At 43.2% G+C, this 17,334-nt stretch overlaps 1 protein-coding gene across 3 annotated transcripts in view; it reads left to right on the forward strand.

Moving 5' to 3' along the window:
• GSTCD (glutathione S-transferase C-terminal domain containing) overlaps positions 1 to 17,334 on the forward strand; it is a 287,431-nt gene that overhangs the window by 234,190 nt on the left and 35,907 nt on the right. For 2 of the 3 annotated variants that reach the window (XM_073601880.1, XM_073601873.1), the window contains exons 6-7: positions 3,631 to 3,746; positions 11,585 to 11,629. In XM_073601880.1, coding sequence (XP_073457981.1) covers positions 3,631 to 3,746; positions 11,585 to 11,629 — 161 coding nt within the window. The remainder of the gene's footprint in view (positions 1 to 3,630; positions 3,747 to 11,584; positions 11,630 to 17,334) is intronic. The other variant, XM_073601887.1, reaches the window with a different exon arrangement.

The following is a 17,334-nucleotide window of genomic DNA, read 5'->3' on the forward strand; positions in this document are numbered from 1 at the left end:
ACTCGTTCGCCTCTGTCGGGGACACTGCGCATGGCCATTGGCATTAGCAGAATGGGAATTAGCCACTGCTGCACGGAGACGGGCGCTAGCACTGTGAGTTCTCTGACAATGTCCATTGACATTAGCGGAATGGGATTAGCCACTGCTGCATGGAGACGGGTATTAGCACTGTGAGTTCTCTGACACAATCTCAGAAAGAAGGGATTTCACTGTGATTGAGAAAACCACAATCAGGTGACAGTTTGTGGAATTACTGTTGAGCTTTTGGGAACTTTGTTGAAATTATTCCTGAACCTTTGCATCACTTACTACTGAACCCCTCACACCCACATTTTGCTGCGGCGCAGAAACTTTTTCTCAGCTGTGGGGGCCCAAGATATGATCCTGCACACAGGCCCACTGCTTTCAGAAAATGCCCCTGACCTGAGTTCATCATTGCGCATCCATTCCAGATGCTTGTATGTGACATCACAGACATCACCTACAAGCATGTGGGCTGGATGCGAGAGGTGGATCAGCAGGATGAGTGTGCCAGGACAGGTAGATGTATCTCATCTCTGCTTCCTTTCACCACTCTGCATATCACACATATCATAGATGAGAAGAGGGTACAGCGGTAGAGCAGATGAGCAGGAGGGGTTCAGAGGTGGGACAGAAGAGCAGGAGGGTACAGCGGCAGGGCAGATGTGCAGGGAGGTACAGTGGTGGATGAGATGAGAAGGGGGATCAGGATTGGGACAGAAGAACAGGGGGGGTTCAGTGATGGGGCAGATGAGCAGGGGGGTTCAGTGCTGGGGCAGATGAGAAGGGTGTTCAGTGGTGGGACAGAAAAGCAGGGGGGTAGAGCAGTGGGCTAAATGTAAAAGGAGGTGTATTGGTGGGACAGATGAGCAGGGGGTTACAGTGGTGGGGCAGATGAGAAAAGGGGTACATTGATGGGGCAGATGAGCAGGGTAGTTCAGCAGTGGGACAGAAAAGCAAGGGGGTGCAGTGATTGGGCAGATGAGCAGGGGGTTACAGTGGTGGGACAGATGAGCAGGGAGGTTCAATGTTGGGCCAGATGAGAAGGGGGTTACAGTGGTGGGACAGAAGAGCAGAGGGGTACAGTGGTGGGGCAGAAGAGCAGTGGGTACAGAGGTGGGGCAGATGTACAAGGGGGTACAGTGGTGGGGCAGAGGAGAAAGGAGGTACATTGGTGGGACAGATGAGCAGGGATTTACAGTGGTGGGGCAGAGGAGCAGGGGGTGCAGAGGTGAAAGGAGGTACATCGGTGGAACACATGAGCAGGGGGTTACAGTGGTGGGGCAGAAGAGCAGGGGGAACAGAGGTAGGACAGATGTGCAGGAGGTACAGATGAGAAAGGGGGTTACAGTGGTGGGGCAGATGAGAAGATGGTTCAGCTGTGAGACAGAAGAGCAGGGGGTACAGAGGTGGGGCAGATGTACATGGGGGTACAGTGGTAGGGCAGAGGAGAAAGGAGGTACATTGGTGGGACAGATGAGCAGGGATTTACAGTGGTGGGGCAGAGGAGCAGGGGGTGCAGAGGTGAAAGGAGGTACATCAGTGGAACACATGAGCAGGGGGTTACAGTGGTGAGGCAGAAGAGCAGGGGGAACAGAGGTGGGACAGATGTGCAGGAGGTACAGTGGTGGGGCAGATGAGAAAGGGGGTTACAGTGGTGGGGCAGATGAACAGATAAGTTCAGTGTTAGGACAGATGAGAAGATGGTTCACCTGTGAGACAGAAGAGCATGGGGGTACGGCGGGGGAGCAGATGTGCAGGGAGGTACAGTGGTGGGGCAGATGTGCAGGGGGTTACAGTGGTGGGACAGATGAGCAGGGGAGTAGAGTGGTGAAACAGATTTGCAGGGGGGGCAGTGATCTGAGGTGTGAAGGTGCATGAATTGGGGCTGATCTGAAGTGTGGAGTTGCAGGAATTTGGGGATGATCTGAGGCGTGAGAGTGCAGGATTTTAATTTCTCACTATTACTCAAGTAGTTTACAGCATTTACTTTATAAAAAATCCTTTTCAGGATTGAGAGGGTGAAGTCATTTTTTTGTTATAAAATCGGCACGCTCAATTTCTATGAAAACATTTTTCGGCACACTGTGCTCAAAAGGTTGCCTACCCCTGATCTAAAGAATCTATCAGAAGGCATGACACCATTATCTATTGTTGTGACAGTTGGGTGGAGTTGGGAATTCAGGTAATGAAATGTTGCTATTAAAGCTTCCAAATAGGAAACATTTTATTCAGTTTGCATCAGCCACAAAAAGAAAATGTTAGTGGAGTGGAGGCTGTATTTAATCTGCAATTATGTATTTTATGAGCCGTAATAGCTCTATTAAAGTACTGCAAGTATGCATGATTTGTCTTTGGACATTTTGGAGGTAGTGGTATTAACTGTGAGGTAAATACACATAAAGGGTTTGAAAACTGGAGAGTGCAAAATCTGCCGTAGCTTTGTATAGTTCCAATATATATATATATTTTTTTTTTTAGAAAGCTCCACCGGTGATTGTCATAACTTCTTCTTTAATATTTGTATACTGTTAGGACTTTTTTCTTTTAAATCAATAATATGTTACCTGATCTCGGAAGCAGGCGGGGGCCATCGAGGTTGTGGGCATCTAAAGCTGCTCGTGTTTATTTCCGGGATTGGATGTAACTCGTTACTCAGCATGCATCTCTTTATCTCACGCCTGCACAGTAATGACACTGGGTGGCGCAGTTTTTTCATGACGGGTTGCCATAGAAATGGCGGCATCAGCGGAACTTCCCACAGAAGTTATGGCAACCTGTCAATAAAATAGTGTCTAGCTCCTCCCAATCGCGTAATTTCCTAGCTGCAAAAATACTGTGAAATGTAATTATTATGCCGCTTACACACGACCGGACTTTACAGCATACTTTGCCCAGCGGCTGACTTTTCGACGGACTTTACGAATGAACGGACTTGCCTACACACGATCAACCAAAGTCCGACAGATTCATACGTGATGACGTACGACCGGACTAAACCAAGGAAGTTCATAGCCAATAGCTGCCCTAGCGTCGGTTTTTGTCCGTCAGACTAGCATACAGACGGGCAGACTTTTCGACCAGACTCGAGTCCGTCGGATAGATTTCAAACGTGTTTCAAATCTAAGTCCATCAAACTTTTGAGAAAACAAAGTCCGCTGGAGCCCACACACGATCGAATTGTCAGAGGAAACCTGGTACGCCGGACCAAGTATGCTGTAAAGTCCGATCGTGTGTACGCGGCATTAGGCTTCCCGAAGACTCCTGGGATAGACTACGCCAATATCCCAGGAGTCAATGGGACTCGCCTAATTATGTCATCGCCTAGGTGGGTGGCACAGGAAGTGCCGCCTCATGAAACAACAAAGGAAGGTATCTAGAAAAAAAGGGTGGAACTCCGCTTTAATTGAACAAGCTGAAGTTAGAAGCTGATTAGCTACCATGCAATGCTGCACCAGATTTTGCACTCTCCAGTTTTTATAAACCAACCCCTTGGTATTCCATAGTGTTTTATACTCTTGCTGGGTAGTTAATTCGATAAATAGAGATCAAATATAACAACATGTCTCTCACACTGTGTAATAATGTGCTATGTTTCTTTTTCCTTAGGAAACCTGCCCAGTGACCGAGCTGTGAGGAAACAGCAGCAGTTGAATAACCTCTTATCAGTAGTGAAAAACATGGCAAAACCTGGTGATATCATTGTGGACTTTTGTAGTGGAGGGGTAATTTATCTCATTCTATATCTCTTTTTTTTTTTTTTTCTCAGGTTTGCTGACTATGGGGTCTGTTCATAAAGGATTAATTTTGCGATTCGCTCAGCAAATGTTTGTTTTAGAGCACTTGGCATTTTCAGAGAGGATTTGCCTATCATCTTCAAAGAGGATTCACCTATTAACATATAACATAAAAGAAAAATTCAAATAACAAAAGTTGCCTGTCACATTTAAGCAAACCACACATTATACAATTTTCACAGGTTGAAGGAAAGAAGATTGTTAGATCCCCCTATTAACCACTTAAGGACCGTGCCTCTTTCTGAGATTTACAAGTTAAAAACAGGTTTTTTTTGCTAGAAAATTACTTCGAACCCCCAAACATTACATTTTTTTCTAACACCCTAGAGAATAAAATGGCAGTCGTTCATTACTTTCTGTCACACCGTATTTGCGCAGCAGTCTTACAAGCGCACTTTTTTTTTTGGAAAAAATACACTTTTTTAAATTAAAAAATAAGACAACAGTAAAGTTAGCCCAATTGTTTTTTATATTAAGAAAGATAATGTTACGCCGAGTAAATGAATACCCAACATGTCACGCTTCAAAATTGCGCCCGCTCGTGGAATGGCAACAAACTTTTACCCTTAAAAATCTCCATAGGCGACGTTTAAAAAATTCTACAGGTTGCATGTTTTGAGTTACAGAAGAGGTCTAGGGCTTGAATTATTGCTTTTGCTCTACCAATCGCGGCGATACCTCACATGTGTGGTTTAAACACCGTTTTCATATGCGGGCACTACTCGCGTATGCGTTCGCTTCTGCACGCGAGCTCGGCGGGATGGGGCACATTTAAAACATTTTTTTTTCTTATTTATTTTATTTTTACACTGTTCTTTTTTAAAAAAAAATTGTGTCACTTTTATTCCTATTACAATGAATGTAAACATCCCTTGTAATAGAAAAGAAGCACGACAGGACCTCTTAAATATGAGATCTGGGGTCAAAAAGACCTCAGATCTCATATTTACACTAAAATGCAAGTTAAAAAAAAAAAAAAATTGTCATAAAAATTTTTTTAAAAAATGGCCCTTTAAGAGCTATGGGCGGAAGTGACGATTACCGATGGCGCCGGTAAGCAATGGAGCGCACCAGAGAGAGGCGGGAATGCCCCTCTCCCTCTGCCGATAAAAGTGATCTCATGGCGAATCCGCTGCAGAGATCACTATTATCGGAAACTGGACCGTCCGCTGAAGAAGAGGATACCGGGGTTATGGCAGCTAGCTGCTGCCATAACAAAGATATCCCTCTTCAAAGTTAGGACGTAAATCGGTGTGCGGCGGTCCGGAAGTGGTTAACACAGTCAGTGTTGATGGGGAAATCCCTCCATTGTATTCTGACAGCTGGAGGTTTCCCTGCCGTCAGAATACAATGTCAGCTATAGATGCCAGCAGTGATCGCACAAAAAAATTTGACAGGGTTGTTGTACTGAAATCGATCAATGGATTGACTTCAGTACAACCAGCCTGCCCATAAATGAATGGAAACTCAGCCAGTTACTTGCTGAACTGGCTGAATTTGGATCTTTCTATAGCCAGCCTTAAGCACAAACAAAATTCACATGACAACATACAACAAAATAGATTACAAGCAAGGTTGACCTATCACATTTAAAAAGCAAGCAAGATTCACCCATCAGCTGCTGCATCACACATATAGAGAACCCTCTGAAAATGATAGCCAAGTGAATTAAATCTAGACAGATCTTTGTCCTGCAAACATTTGCTGTGTGAATCGCACAATGAATCCTTTGTAAAGGGTTTGTTTTTTTGGTTTTTTTTGTAAATGTGTATTTAGTGTCTTGGTAGAGGTTTTCTTTCACTCAATAAAGCAAAATGATGGAGATTAGCTCAATGTAAAAATAGCAGATAGTACCATACTTATTTTTTTCATTCCAGGCACGAATCCATGGCAGCATACATGTAGTAGTAACCCCACCTACTTCCACCCACAGGACCAGTGCTATGCACCATACAGCAGCCCATTCCCTATAAAATGTTAGGAACAAACTGGGTGGGTTTCATATGCTGCCATGGATTGGCACCAGGAAAGGAAAATTACGAGGTAAGTATGATACAATTTTCCATATTCCTGGTGCCAATGTGGCAGCATACATGTAATAGACTAATAACTACCTGCAAGGGTGGGAAACCTATGCAAATCTTACTTTATAAAGAAAGTGAAGAAGCTACAACCTGGCTGCCAAAATCAGCTGTAATGAGGACTGTTGACACTGCTGGTGACCATAGGGAAATTGTATGGGCTGTTGTGTGAGCACCAAAAATGTATGGCTTTTCACTTGTCCTGTGGGCGTAAGTAGGCCAGGCTACTACCCCATATATGGTACCATGTTGGCGCCAGGAAAATCTATATAGCTTTGCATCTCTTTTGCTTAGATTCTACACAGTGAAGTTTCTCCAGCCATTTTTTTCCTTCTCGGTTCTCATTGTTTCCAGTGGAGAAACGACATGATTTACCAGACTCTAAATGCATCTTGAGGACAAAATGTGTCAGAGCATTGATAGTTGACTTCCTGCTCCCCTGTTAAAAGGGGTAGAAAGTAAAAAATGAGTTAGCTGCTCTACTAGTTGTTCATGACAGCATCATGGGACAGGATCGGGCCTAAAGTTATTATTTTACTTCAGGTTTGCCTTAAAGTGGTTGTAAACCCTTACAGACCACTTTGACCTACAGATAAGCCTAGATTAAGGCTTACCTGTAGGTCCTAGAAATATCTCCTAAACCTACACGGTTTAGGAGATATTTGCAAAAAGACAGGCACCGCTGTCTACGGCGCATGCGCCGTAGACAGTGGCGCTCAGGCGCACTGAGCTTGCCGCTGCTAAAGGCCATATGCCGTTATTGGCGGCTCCCGTGCACGGGAGTGACGTAATCGCGGCTCGGCCAATCACAGCGCCGGAGCCATGATACCCGGAAACAAGATGGACGCTCCATAGCAGAGGGGACAGCGGTGACATCGCAGGCTCCTGTGTCAGGTAAGTGACACATAATGGGCTACTATTATGCTTTACCTTTGCAGGGAAAGAAAGAGGAAGTAAACCCATTAGGGTTTACTTCCTCTTTAAGTGGTTTTAAAGCCTAAACATTTTTTTTACCTTAATGCATTCCTTGCACATTACTTGCATTAAGGTAAAAAATATTTAGGTAAAAGTATGTAAAAAAAAAAAAGTTCGAGTTTACAATCACTTTAAAGTGTGTGTTTTTTGTATTGGGGCAGAATGCCCTATTGTACAGTGGCTTTGTATTGTTTCCTTTGTGTGAAATCTCTAGTGTTCCTGCCAGTCTCTCTGCTTTCCTATTAAACATTGACCACACTAAGCAGAAGAGCACAGCGTGGTCAGTTCCCTAACTATGCTGGGAACTCAGATTGCCCTTCTTCAATATTCAGACTTGTCCTGACAACCCCCCCACACCCCGAAAGTTCATTTCAGCAACCCTTTCACAGGGAAGTTCAGTGTGCTGCTGTTTTGCTTCCCCTAGCTCTTGTGCAGCTGAGAAGAGGGAATATGATCACTTATGAAAAAGGCGAAAAAAATAATACATAATTTTTTTCTATCCATACACAAATATTTTGCCTTTCATTCCTATCTTAAACTGAATGGGTTGTTTTACAAGGTGAGGGTGTACATATACTTGCATCACTGCTTTTCTGCAGTAATTTGCCATAAAATGTGTCCCTGGACAGCCGAGACTCTCGTGCTCATCGCTGGATCAAGAGGGGTCTTAGGTGAGTATTGGGGGGGGGGGCTGTGGTGGAAACAGCACACAGAAGGTTTTGTAACTTCATGCGTAGAATGCATGTAGGTAAAAAACTTGAGCCTTTACAACCACTATATTTTCTCATGTCTTTATTGAAGTTGGGTGATGCACCAAGGCAATGACCCTAAACATCCAAGCAAATCTACTACAGACTGACGTCAGAAAAAGAAAATGCTCATTTTTGGAGTGGCCCAGTCAGAGCACATACCTTAACCTTATAGAGAGGCTGTGGAATGACCTCAAGAGAGCCGTTCACACCGAACATCCTACAAATGAAGTATTTTTGTAAGGAAGAATGGTCAAAAATTCCTCCTGAACATTAGAGCTACTGAAAGTGCTTACTTGAAGTCATTGAATCTAAAGGAGGTTCAACCAGCTATTAATGTTAAGGGTTCACTTACATTTTCCTCCAGCACTGTGAATGTTTAATGTTTGTGTTAAAAAAAGACACAATAAATTAGAACTGTTTGTGTGTTATCAGCTTAAGCGCATTGTGTTTTTCTATTGTTGTGACTTAGATGAGGATCAGATCATATTTTAAAAGATTCCACAAAGTTTTCCTCTAAATGGGACTTTAAAGGGGTAATAGTCATCTAAAGGTCATACCATTATCTTAAAAATATTGGTTTTATTGAAAATGATTAAAAAATATATGGTGTACAATACTTAGAATATACATAGGATGCAAATACAGAGATATGCAAAACAAAGCAGTTGAAAATGAACCACTATTCTGTTGAACAAAGGGCAACAGAGATAACCCAACGCGTTTCGAGTCTTCAAAATTAATTCTCTTCTTCAAGGGTAGGTGATTTTACAGCAGGACATGAATACGTCTATAATTGATAAAGAGAAGGTATAAAAATATATACATTTCTAAAAGTAGACATAGCATCAATTTATTGAGTTTACATAATTGTATATAAAACAACTGACTGTCCAACTTGCATAAAAGCTCAATAATGTTGCATCCAGATTTAAAAGGATTGGGAGAATGCTGCTGGCTCACGCCCGCCGTTTCAGGTCCAGGAAGAGGCAAATGCACCCAACAGAGCAACCCGAGAGCCCTCACTAGTCACTCACAAAGGGCATTCCAAGGACATCCCCAAAGGAGTTCCCACAAGTGGCCCAGAGGTAGCTAAGTATGGCTGGGGACAAAAATGAAAAAGGAAAAATTAAATCTGGTAATGAAACCAGAAAAAAACTGAAATTTACCCTAAAAAAGGGGAAAGACAACTCTCTTCATGCTAAATCATATGTACCTAGTTTGTTATTGGGAAACGGTGGGGTGGGGGGTGGGGGGGGGGCGGACCAACTAGAGAAATAGTGGCACCAACTTAAGAACGACAAGGGTTTATGCTCCACTGTACCCCAAAAGGCAATTTCAAGGCCTATAAGATAAAAGAGAGGGGAGTGGGGAAAAGTAAGAAAAAAAACAAGAGGGGACAAGGGAGCGGGGCGGGGGGGGGGTAAAGTTGGGGAAAAAGCAGGGAAAATAACACCGTCAAGTCACCCAGTGCCTTGCATGTGTATGCATACAGACGGTGATGCTAAACTCCAGCTAACTAGTAATAGCATCAATGTTCAAAAGAAAGGGGGGGGGGGGGGGGATTGTTGGGAATGATGGGAAGGAGAAGGGAGGAAAGGGGGCAAGGGAGAAAAAAGGGGGAAGAGAAAGGAGGGAGGGGGTGGGAACAAAGAGGAAAGGGAAAGGAACAGGGCTAAATTGCTAATTTTCACCCCAAAAGGGGTAATTACCTTCATAGGAGCTTCCTGCCTGTATGGTCCTGTCATCCCCAGGTACGCAGCATTGAGTGGTGAAAACAACCAGCACCACCTTTATGCGCGCACCTGAAATCTGTTGGCCAGTCCCAACAGAGGTGTGGGGAGGGGGGCCTACAATGACGCGCCCCCCGAGACAGAGGCGCACGAACGGTGTCTCCGCTACGTTTGCCTCATAGAGAGAGGAGGCTCAGTGGCATCACAAGGCGCCGGGTATGGATTAGTGACGTCATGACTTTGGGTGGAGGACCCGCCCAGCGTGTCGTGTTGGCGGCGCCGTCCTGCGCTGGTGTCTCCGCACATCTGAAGCCATGGCAACCAGGCGAAGCCTGGTTACCCAGCCTCATTGGGGAAAGTGCCAAACACATCATGGATGATGTGAACGGCCCCCGTGCGCCGAGTAAGAGACATAGTGTGCGGGTTGCCAAGGTGCAATGCATCATCCAGACCAGAAACCGCAAGGGCTTAAAGACACATTTGTCAGGAAGTACAAAAAAACAAAACGAAACAAAAACAAACGAAGGAACAAACCTGAAATATAAGAAAAATAAATAAAAGGGAAAAATGTATTTTATGATAATGGTATGACCTTTAGATGACTATTATGCCGCGTACACACGGTCGGACTTTTCGTCTACAAAAGTCCGACAGCCTGTCCGACAGACTTCCGGCGGACTTTCGGCGGACTTGCAGCAGACTTTCTAACGAACGGACTTGCCTACACACGACCACACAAAAGTCCGACGGATTCGTACGTGATGACGTACACCGGACTAAAATAAGGAAGTTCATAGCCAGTAGCCAATAGCTGCCCTAGCATGGGTTTTTGTCCGTCGGACTAGCACACAGACGAGCGGATTTCGGGGTCCGTCGTAGTTACGACGTAAAGATTTGAAGCATGTTTCAAATCTAAAGTCCGTCGGATTTGAGGCTGAAAAAGTCTGCTGAAAGTCCGGAGAAGCCCACACACGATCGGATTACCAGCCAGCTTTAGTCCGTCGGCGTCCGTTGGACTTTTGTAGACGAAAAGTCCGACCGTGTGTACGCGGCATTACCCTTTTAAAGTCCCATTTAGAGGAAAATTTTGTGCAATCTAATATGTTTCGGAGATGTGGGTAGCATAGTACCATTTAGCTAATAGATCATATTTTATGGCCAACTACTGCAGAAAAACAGTTAATTTCAAGGAGTTCAAATACTTTTTCTTCCCACTGTACATTGATTGACTGTGAGTGCATTACTACAGACTGGAAACAAGGCAGTGTTTTCATTTTGCTAACTTTTTGTATGCCTCCTGGTATAGGAAAAGGGGTGCAGGTGAGTATTAATAAGCACAATTGTTTGTAAATTTCCTCATCTAGTGTGATTTAGAAGATTCAGAATAACATTTCTTTAGTAAGCTTGTTAAAAGCGTTGTCAATTCAAATTGAGAATATGATTCAAAAAAATAAATAAATATAAGTGGTTACTATTAGCAAAAAACCCATAACAAAGTTGTGGGCTTTTTTCAATTTTTTTTTTGGTCCCATCCACTTCCTCTTCCAAAATGTCACTGCTGCTCAGCGAACATGCCCATATAATTAAAGGCCTAATAGAGAGGTTTAATGAGTTGGAGGGTAGGCCTAAGCCCAAGAGTGTTGACTATGCCCACCCATGCCTACCCCCTACTTCATTCATAGTAGCTGTTCTATAGCTTCCAGCAAAAAATATGCTCTTTGAACAGAGGATGAATGAATGAAAGGTTTGCCTCCTCCATTCATAGAGCAGTTTTTATTGATGGAAGCTATAGAAAAGCTTCTGTGAATGGAGGAGGAGGGCGGACATAGTTGGCACTCTTTCCAAGTTATGACGTGTCCAGTGGTATTAACCCCCACAACTCTGGAAAATTACTGCTGCCGGGGTATGGGTGGGGCAGAGGACAGAGGAGTTCAACTAAGGGAGCAGCCACTAGGGACATTTCTCATTCTATGTGAGTACCGTCCCTTGTGCTTATTTATATTTAAAAATGTAGAACCTTTCCAACTATGACTGAATAGTTCTGCCTGGAGTTTAGCTTTAACAATAAAAGTCAACTACGGCATTCTTCTCTATTCTAGTTTCTTATGTATAAGTAGTGTAGTTGAATGCTCAGATTCGTGGCCTCACAAAAGTAATGCTTAAAAAGAAAACTGTATTTCTTAATTGTAACCAATTTGCTGCTCATTATTACTTTTTCCATTGCACAGGGTCATGTTGGGATTGTTTTGGCTTACATGCTTCCATTATGCCAGGTAAGCATTTCCAATTTGAGGCTCATTTCTGTAGACCACACAAACCAAAGTTCTTGTCTCTGGGCCTCTTTTTTTTAAGAACTTTATATGCTGCCCATAGCAGGCTGTATATTTTTCAGAGTATGTGTGAAAATTAAAAGAATAATCGGTTTGCTGCTGCTAATACAGAGAGTGCTTCATGTAAAATGCATGCTGACCAAGAGAGTAGCCCCAGGCCTTAGTACTGTTTAGTGCCAAGGCCCCATCTACCTTGCCTAAATCCTACTCATTTCTTCCTGCTGGTCACCTGTGGGCGCTTTGCATCCAGGATTCTCAGCAAGTTTAGCAATGTCACTGCTCAGAAATGTTACTAAGGATATGGAACTCTAAATATAGCTATGTTCGTAGTTTTGTGAACTGTGATCAGAGACCTCTGTAGAGCTGAGAAGGATGAAAGCAAGGAACTCAAGATAGACCCTCTGATCCCTTTGGCCGCTCTGTTTACACCTGCTGCCATGGCGTTGATGTTGCATATACTGGATTTGCATCTAATTAAGATATTTGAAAGCTGCACATAACTTTTATCTTTTCACTGCAGGTGTAGATATGGAATATAGTAGGGGAACATGCAGACATGTGCTTACTGTAATTGAAAAATAAAAGTTTAAGCATACCTTTGTGCCCCGGATGAAAAGAAAATAGAACATACCAGTCTAATTTATAGATTTACTTAGTGCAAGGGAGGTTAAGTAAAACTGCAAAATTATCAAGTTTTGCATAACTGCCATAGCTCCCAACTGCCTCTCATTTGGAGGGACTGCACCTCCTTTTTTTTTTTTTTTTTTGTAAATATTTTATTATATCTTTTCATGTGACAACACTGAAGAAATTACACTTTGCTACAATGTAAAGTAGTGAGTGTACAGTTTGTATAACAATGTAAATTTCCTGTCACCTCGAAAAAACTAAACACACAGTTATTAATTAAAAAATACTGTGAATTCCTTGGCCTCCTTCCACTATCTCAGCGCTAAAGTATATGCCAGGCTTCAGATAATCATAGACCTTCCACAGTTATAACACTAGATGTCAAAAACTATGTATTATTAATGAAAAGAGCTGCCGCTTAAAATGCTAACGCACAAACAGGTGAGATGCTTCTTCTGAGTGTTACGAGGAACGACCTGAACCTATGAATTGCCTTTTGTTACTGATCGATGATGATGTATGGAAAAACTTTTATACAATAAAGTAAACAGAGGATTTACACTATTTGGAGCCTTTCTTTCTGCCCTGAGAACCGGTGGACATGCTGTGACACCTGCATTCCTGCTAAGGAGATCTGTGGTTTATCAAGCCTTGTCTGCTATATTCAACCCTCTGGTGATTTTAAACCCCCAAGGGGAGTGTGACACACAGACTGCAGTGTGGGGTGTTTAAGAATTACAACATAGCAAAACTTTCCACCTGAGGTTTCTGGGACTTTTCTCACATCACCTGTCGATTATTATTAAGTGGAGGGCCAACCTGGACCCGAGAGCCGAGGGACGGGTCGGTCTCAGGCGGCCGACATCGCGGGCACCCAGGACATCTAAGTACTTATTTATTTTATTTTTTTTTTTTTTAATGATTTTTATTAGATTTTGAAAAAAAAAAATGACAAGTTACAGTTACATGTCATATCTTAAGAGAAATAAAAGGAGAACTATATATCAATGATACAGTGGTATGTTTTTGCATGGTAACAACTTATATACTAGAGTTACATCCTATCATAGCTGTAATTGGTAATACCTAGTATCAGTTCCTTTAGTATTCATGTCATTTCGGCCTTAATGAGTGGGCCTAGAATTTCTATCCCATTCATCTACCAGCACCCCAACATGGGAACACACTGTGCTGGAGAGAGGAATGGGCTCCATCGATTAATGGCCTAATGACGGAGAGATGCAATAACGAAGTATAAAAATTAAAAAAAAAAGGACCAAATGAGTCTTGGTGGCAGAAATTAGCTTGCTCAACGTATAACATTTCAAACTTATAATAAAAGTCCCTCTGGTAACGACGCTGCTTAGTCATGAAGCATAAAAATGCTATTATGTATATTTTAACCTCAGGGACAAACTACTAAGTAAAACTTTCTACTACAGATCACTCCAGTGTAGTCCAGCTGAAGGTGTGAGTCCCATTGTTACCTGCCAGGTGTGCAGAAAAACGAAAAGAGAAAAAAAAAAGGGGGGGGGTTGGGGAAGGAGAGAAGAAAGAGGAGTAAGGAGGGGAGAGGTGAAGTACTGATAAGAGAAGAGTTAACTGTCTGCTGGGCGCTCCCACTTCTATTGAGGGCCTATTTCTAATAATTTGGATATTCCCTTATTCCTATGTATTTGGACCATGGTTCCCAAATCTTCTCAAACTTTGCTGAGGTGTCTAGTAAAGAGCTTACCAATTTCTCCTGGGCCATTATCCATGACACTTTCCGTTTTGCTGCTATGAGAGAGACTGAAGGCTTCTTCCATGCTTTAGCAAGGGTAATTTTGGCTCCCAGGAGAATGAAAAATACTAGTTTTTGTGATGATTTTGAGATCCCTGAAATGGGTTGGTTGAGAAGAGCTGTCAGAGGAAATTTGGGAATGGTCTTGCCTGTTATTTTGGATATGGCGTAAAATATTTTTTGCCAAAAGGTCCTGATTTTAGGGCATTCCCACCATATATGTATCATGGAACCTTTCATGTGACATCCGCGAAAGCAGAGAGGGGAAACCGAGGGATGCATCAAAGCAAGCCGGGAGGGGGTTAAGTACCATCTGGTGATTACCTTTAGGCTAGCTTCAATCAGGGATATATTATAAATGCCCTTGAAGGATCGGAAGAAGTTCATGTGCCAGTGATCTAGATCCCATGTGTCCTGTAATTCCCTCTCCCACGCCAGCATGAACGTTGCTTTCTTATCTGTAGCTGCAAGCGAAGAGTAGATTAAGGAGATTCCCCCCCCTCTGCTCCATGAGTCCTCCACACCATATTTCGTATGGGGTGAACTGCGGTGGTTCTGGTTTCTCAACCCAGGTTGATTGGAGAAAATGTGATATTTGAAAAAACCTGAACCGCTCCGAATTGGGGAGATTCAGATGTTTAACGCAGTGGTTGAGGGAAATCGGCCCAGCCGCGGTAAAATAGTTCCCGATCCGGTACATTCCCCAGTCCAGCCACCACTGAAATGCTTTTATGTCCATACCCGGGGGAAATGCGGGATTACGGAAAAGGTGGGATAGAGGTTTGCTTTGCGACACCAAAGAAGGGCTCTTTCTGAGAGTGTCCCATATCGTCAAAGATTGTGATAAGGCGGGAGATAAGACTGAAGGCCTAGCCTTTGGTGGGCACCAGAGGAGGAAGTCAATTGTAAATGTTGGCACTGCCTGTCTTTCCATTTCTATCCAATCCGGTCTGGCTGTTTTGGCGTAAACCATTGATATCTGTGCTAGTCTGGCCGCCTGGTAGTACCAAAACAGATTAGGAAGTCCCAATCCTCCCTTATTTCTTGGATCGAATTGGGCGCGTCTCGGGAGACGATGCCCCTTCGATCCCCAAATGAATTTTATTACCTTGTTTTGGAATGCTGAGAGGTGGTCCTTCCGTATAGCGATCGGAAGCGCTCTGAAAATATATAGTAGACGCGGTAGCAGAGTCATTTTTACAGAGTTTATTTTACCTAGCCAGGAAATGTGGTGTGGGGACCATTGTTTGAGATCGGATTCTAATTTTTTGTATATGGGAGGATAATTTGCTTGGTATAGTTGTTCGAATTTGGGGGTAAGATTGACTCCAAGGTATCTTATGCTGGACTCGCTCCACGAAAAGCGGAACGCGTCCTGCAGCCGAGACACCAGAACTGACGGGACACATTAAGTGCCTGGGACTTGGAGTAGTTAACACATAATCCAGAGATCTGTGCAAAGTCTTCTAGGAGCTTACATAGCACTGGGAGGGACTGCACCTCTTTTGCAACCAAATCCTTCTGTCTCTTAATCTCCAGTGAGTTGTCCTTCTTTTTGATCTGATGTATAAATGATAAAGTGTGAACATTTAATTATCAAAAAGTTTTTTTATCGCTCCTAATATCTAATCTAACCTGTAAATTATTGCATTTGTTATTTTGAAAAGCCACTATAAAGAAAAAGTTTTTAAAAAAAGCATGTGTGGGTTCAACCAATCCATTCATGTATAAGAATTCTTTGTGGTCTGCCCAAAAGAAGTGTGGCAGAAGCCTGTCCTTTATGTATACCTTTGTGTTATTATGTGTTTCTGTTTCATAAAATCAGGAGAGATCCTTTGAACTTTGGTCATATATATTAGTCATTTTGTGCAGTTAAACATTGGGATAGTTTTTGGAGGAATTGGTGATAGAGAGAGACCAGCTCCGCTGCAGACGGAAGCAACGCTGGATCGAGATAGGACTATTTTTTACCTTAATACGTTAAGGTAAAAAATGTTCTGCCTTTAGAACCACTTTAAAGGTACAGCAAGACATCAGAAGCCCACTGTGACAACATAACCAATGTAAGGCAGCTAAAGACTTACAGTGTGTGTGATGATCTCATGTGTTTTCAGACTGGGATTTAAACCTACATGTGTGAGCCTGCCAGAAAGCTTTCACCTGTACTGGCCAGCTATCTTCAGCTGGGACATTCTTCTTCTTACAACCTATTTGTATTTGTGGGGAATGCCCTGGCTGCAGATGAGTGACCCATACAGGTGTCTGTTTCCTGGCGGATACTCACATGTGTGTTCGGTTCTTAGACCGAACATGCTTGAGCTCAACACAGCAACAATGGCAGTTGCTCTGTTTTGTGTGAAACTAGTAAAAAAAAGGAATAACATTCCACTCACATTGTGCAGTGGCTTTCTTAAACGTGCAAGATCAGATGAGTCTATTTTGGCATTGTGTCTCTTGCAGCATCCATAGGTTTTTCTTTCTTGTACCTTGTCCCCTCCCTAGGCTTTACATTGTGTATACAATGAGGAAAAAAAAATATTTGATGTCCCCTGCTGATTTTGTACATTTGCCCACTGACAAAGAAATGATCAGTCTATAATTTTAATGGTAGGTTTATTTTAACAGTGAGAGACAGAATAACGAAAATATTCAGAAAAACACATTTCAAAAAAGTTATAAATTGATTTGCATTTTAATGAGTGAAATAAGTATTTGATCCCCTATCAATCAGCAAGATTTCTGGCTCCCAGGTGTCTTCTATACAGGTAATGAGCTGAGATTAGGAGCAATCTCTTAAAGGGAGTGCCCCTAATCTCAGCTTGTTACCTGTATAAAAGACACCTGTCGGCGTGGCCTGACCTCGGGAGAAGATGGCAGCTTAATTCACTTGCTCCCGCTGACTGAGAGGTAAATCTGACTACAACGGAGGTTTATCCCCATCTGATCACCTGGGAAACATGGGGACCGCTTCACGCAGCTCCTCCGCATCCAGATCCAGGTCCCCCCGAGACCTGACTGGTAGGATTAGCCAGAATATTCCAGAAATGTTCCGGACCCACTCTGGCAACATGGCGCCCACACGAGGCTCGCCTCAGACAGCAGGCCCTGAGACGGGGGCCAGCTCATCTTCTAATGCGGGAGCGGTAATTCTTACTCCGCACTCACAACCGAGTCTCCATGACCTTCATTCCGTGGCAATGGACATAAAAAACACCCTTACGGCTGCTCTAACAGC

The sequence above is a fragment of the Aquarana catesbeiana genome, linkage group LG01, assembly GCF_042186555.1.
Source record: "Aquarana catesbeiana isolate 2022-GZ linkage group LG01, ASM4218655v1, whole genome shotgun sequence".
In the NCBI taxonomy this organism is placed as follows: Eukaryota; Metazoa; Chordata; class Amphibia; order Anura; family Ranidae; genus Aquarana; species Aquarana catesbeiana.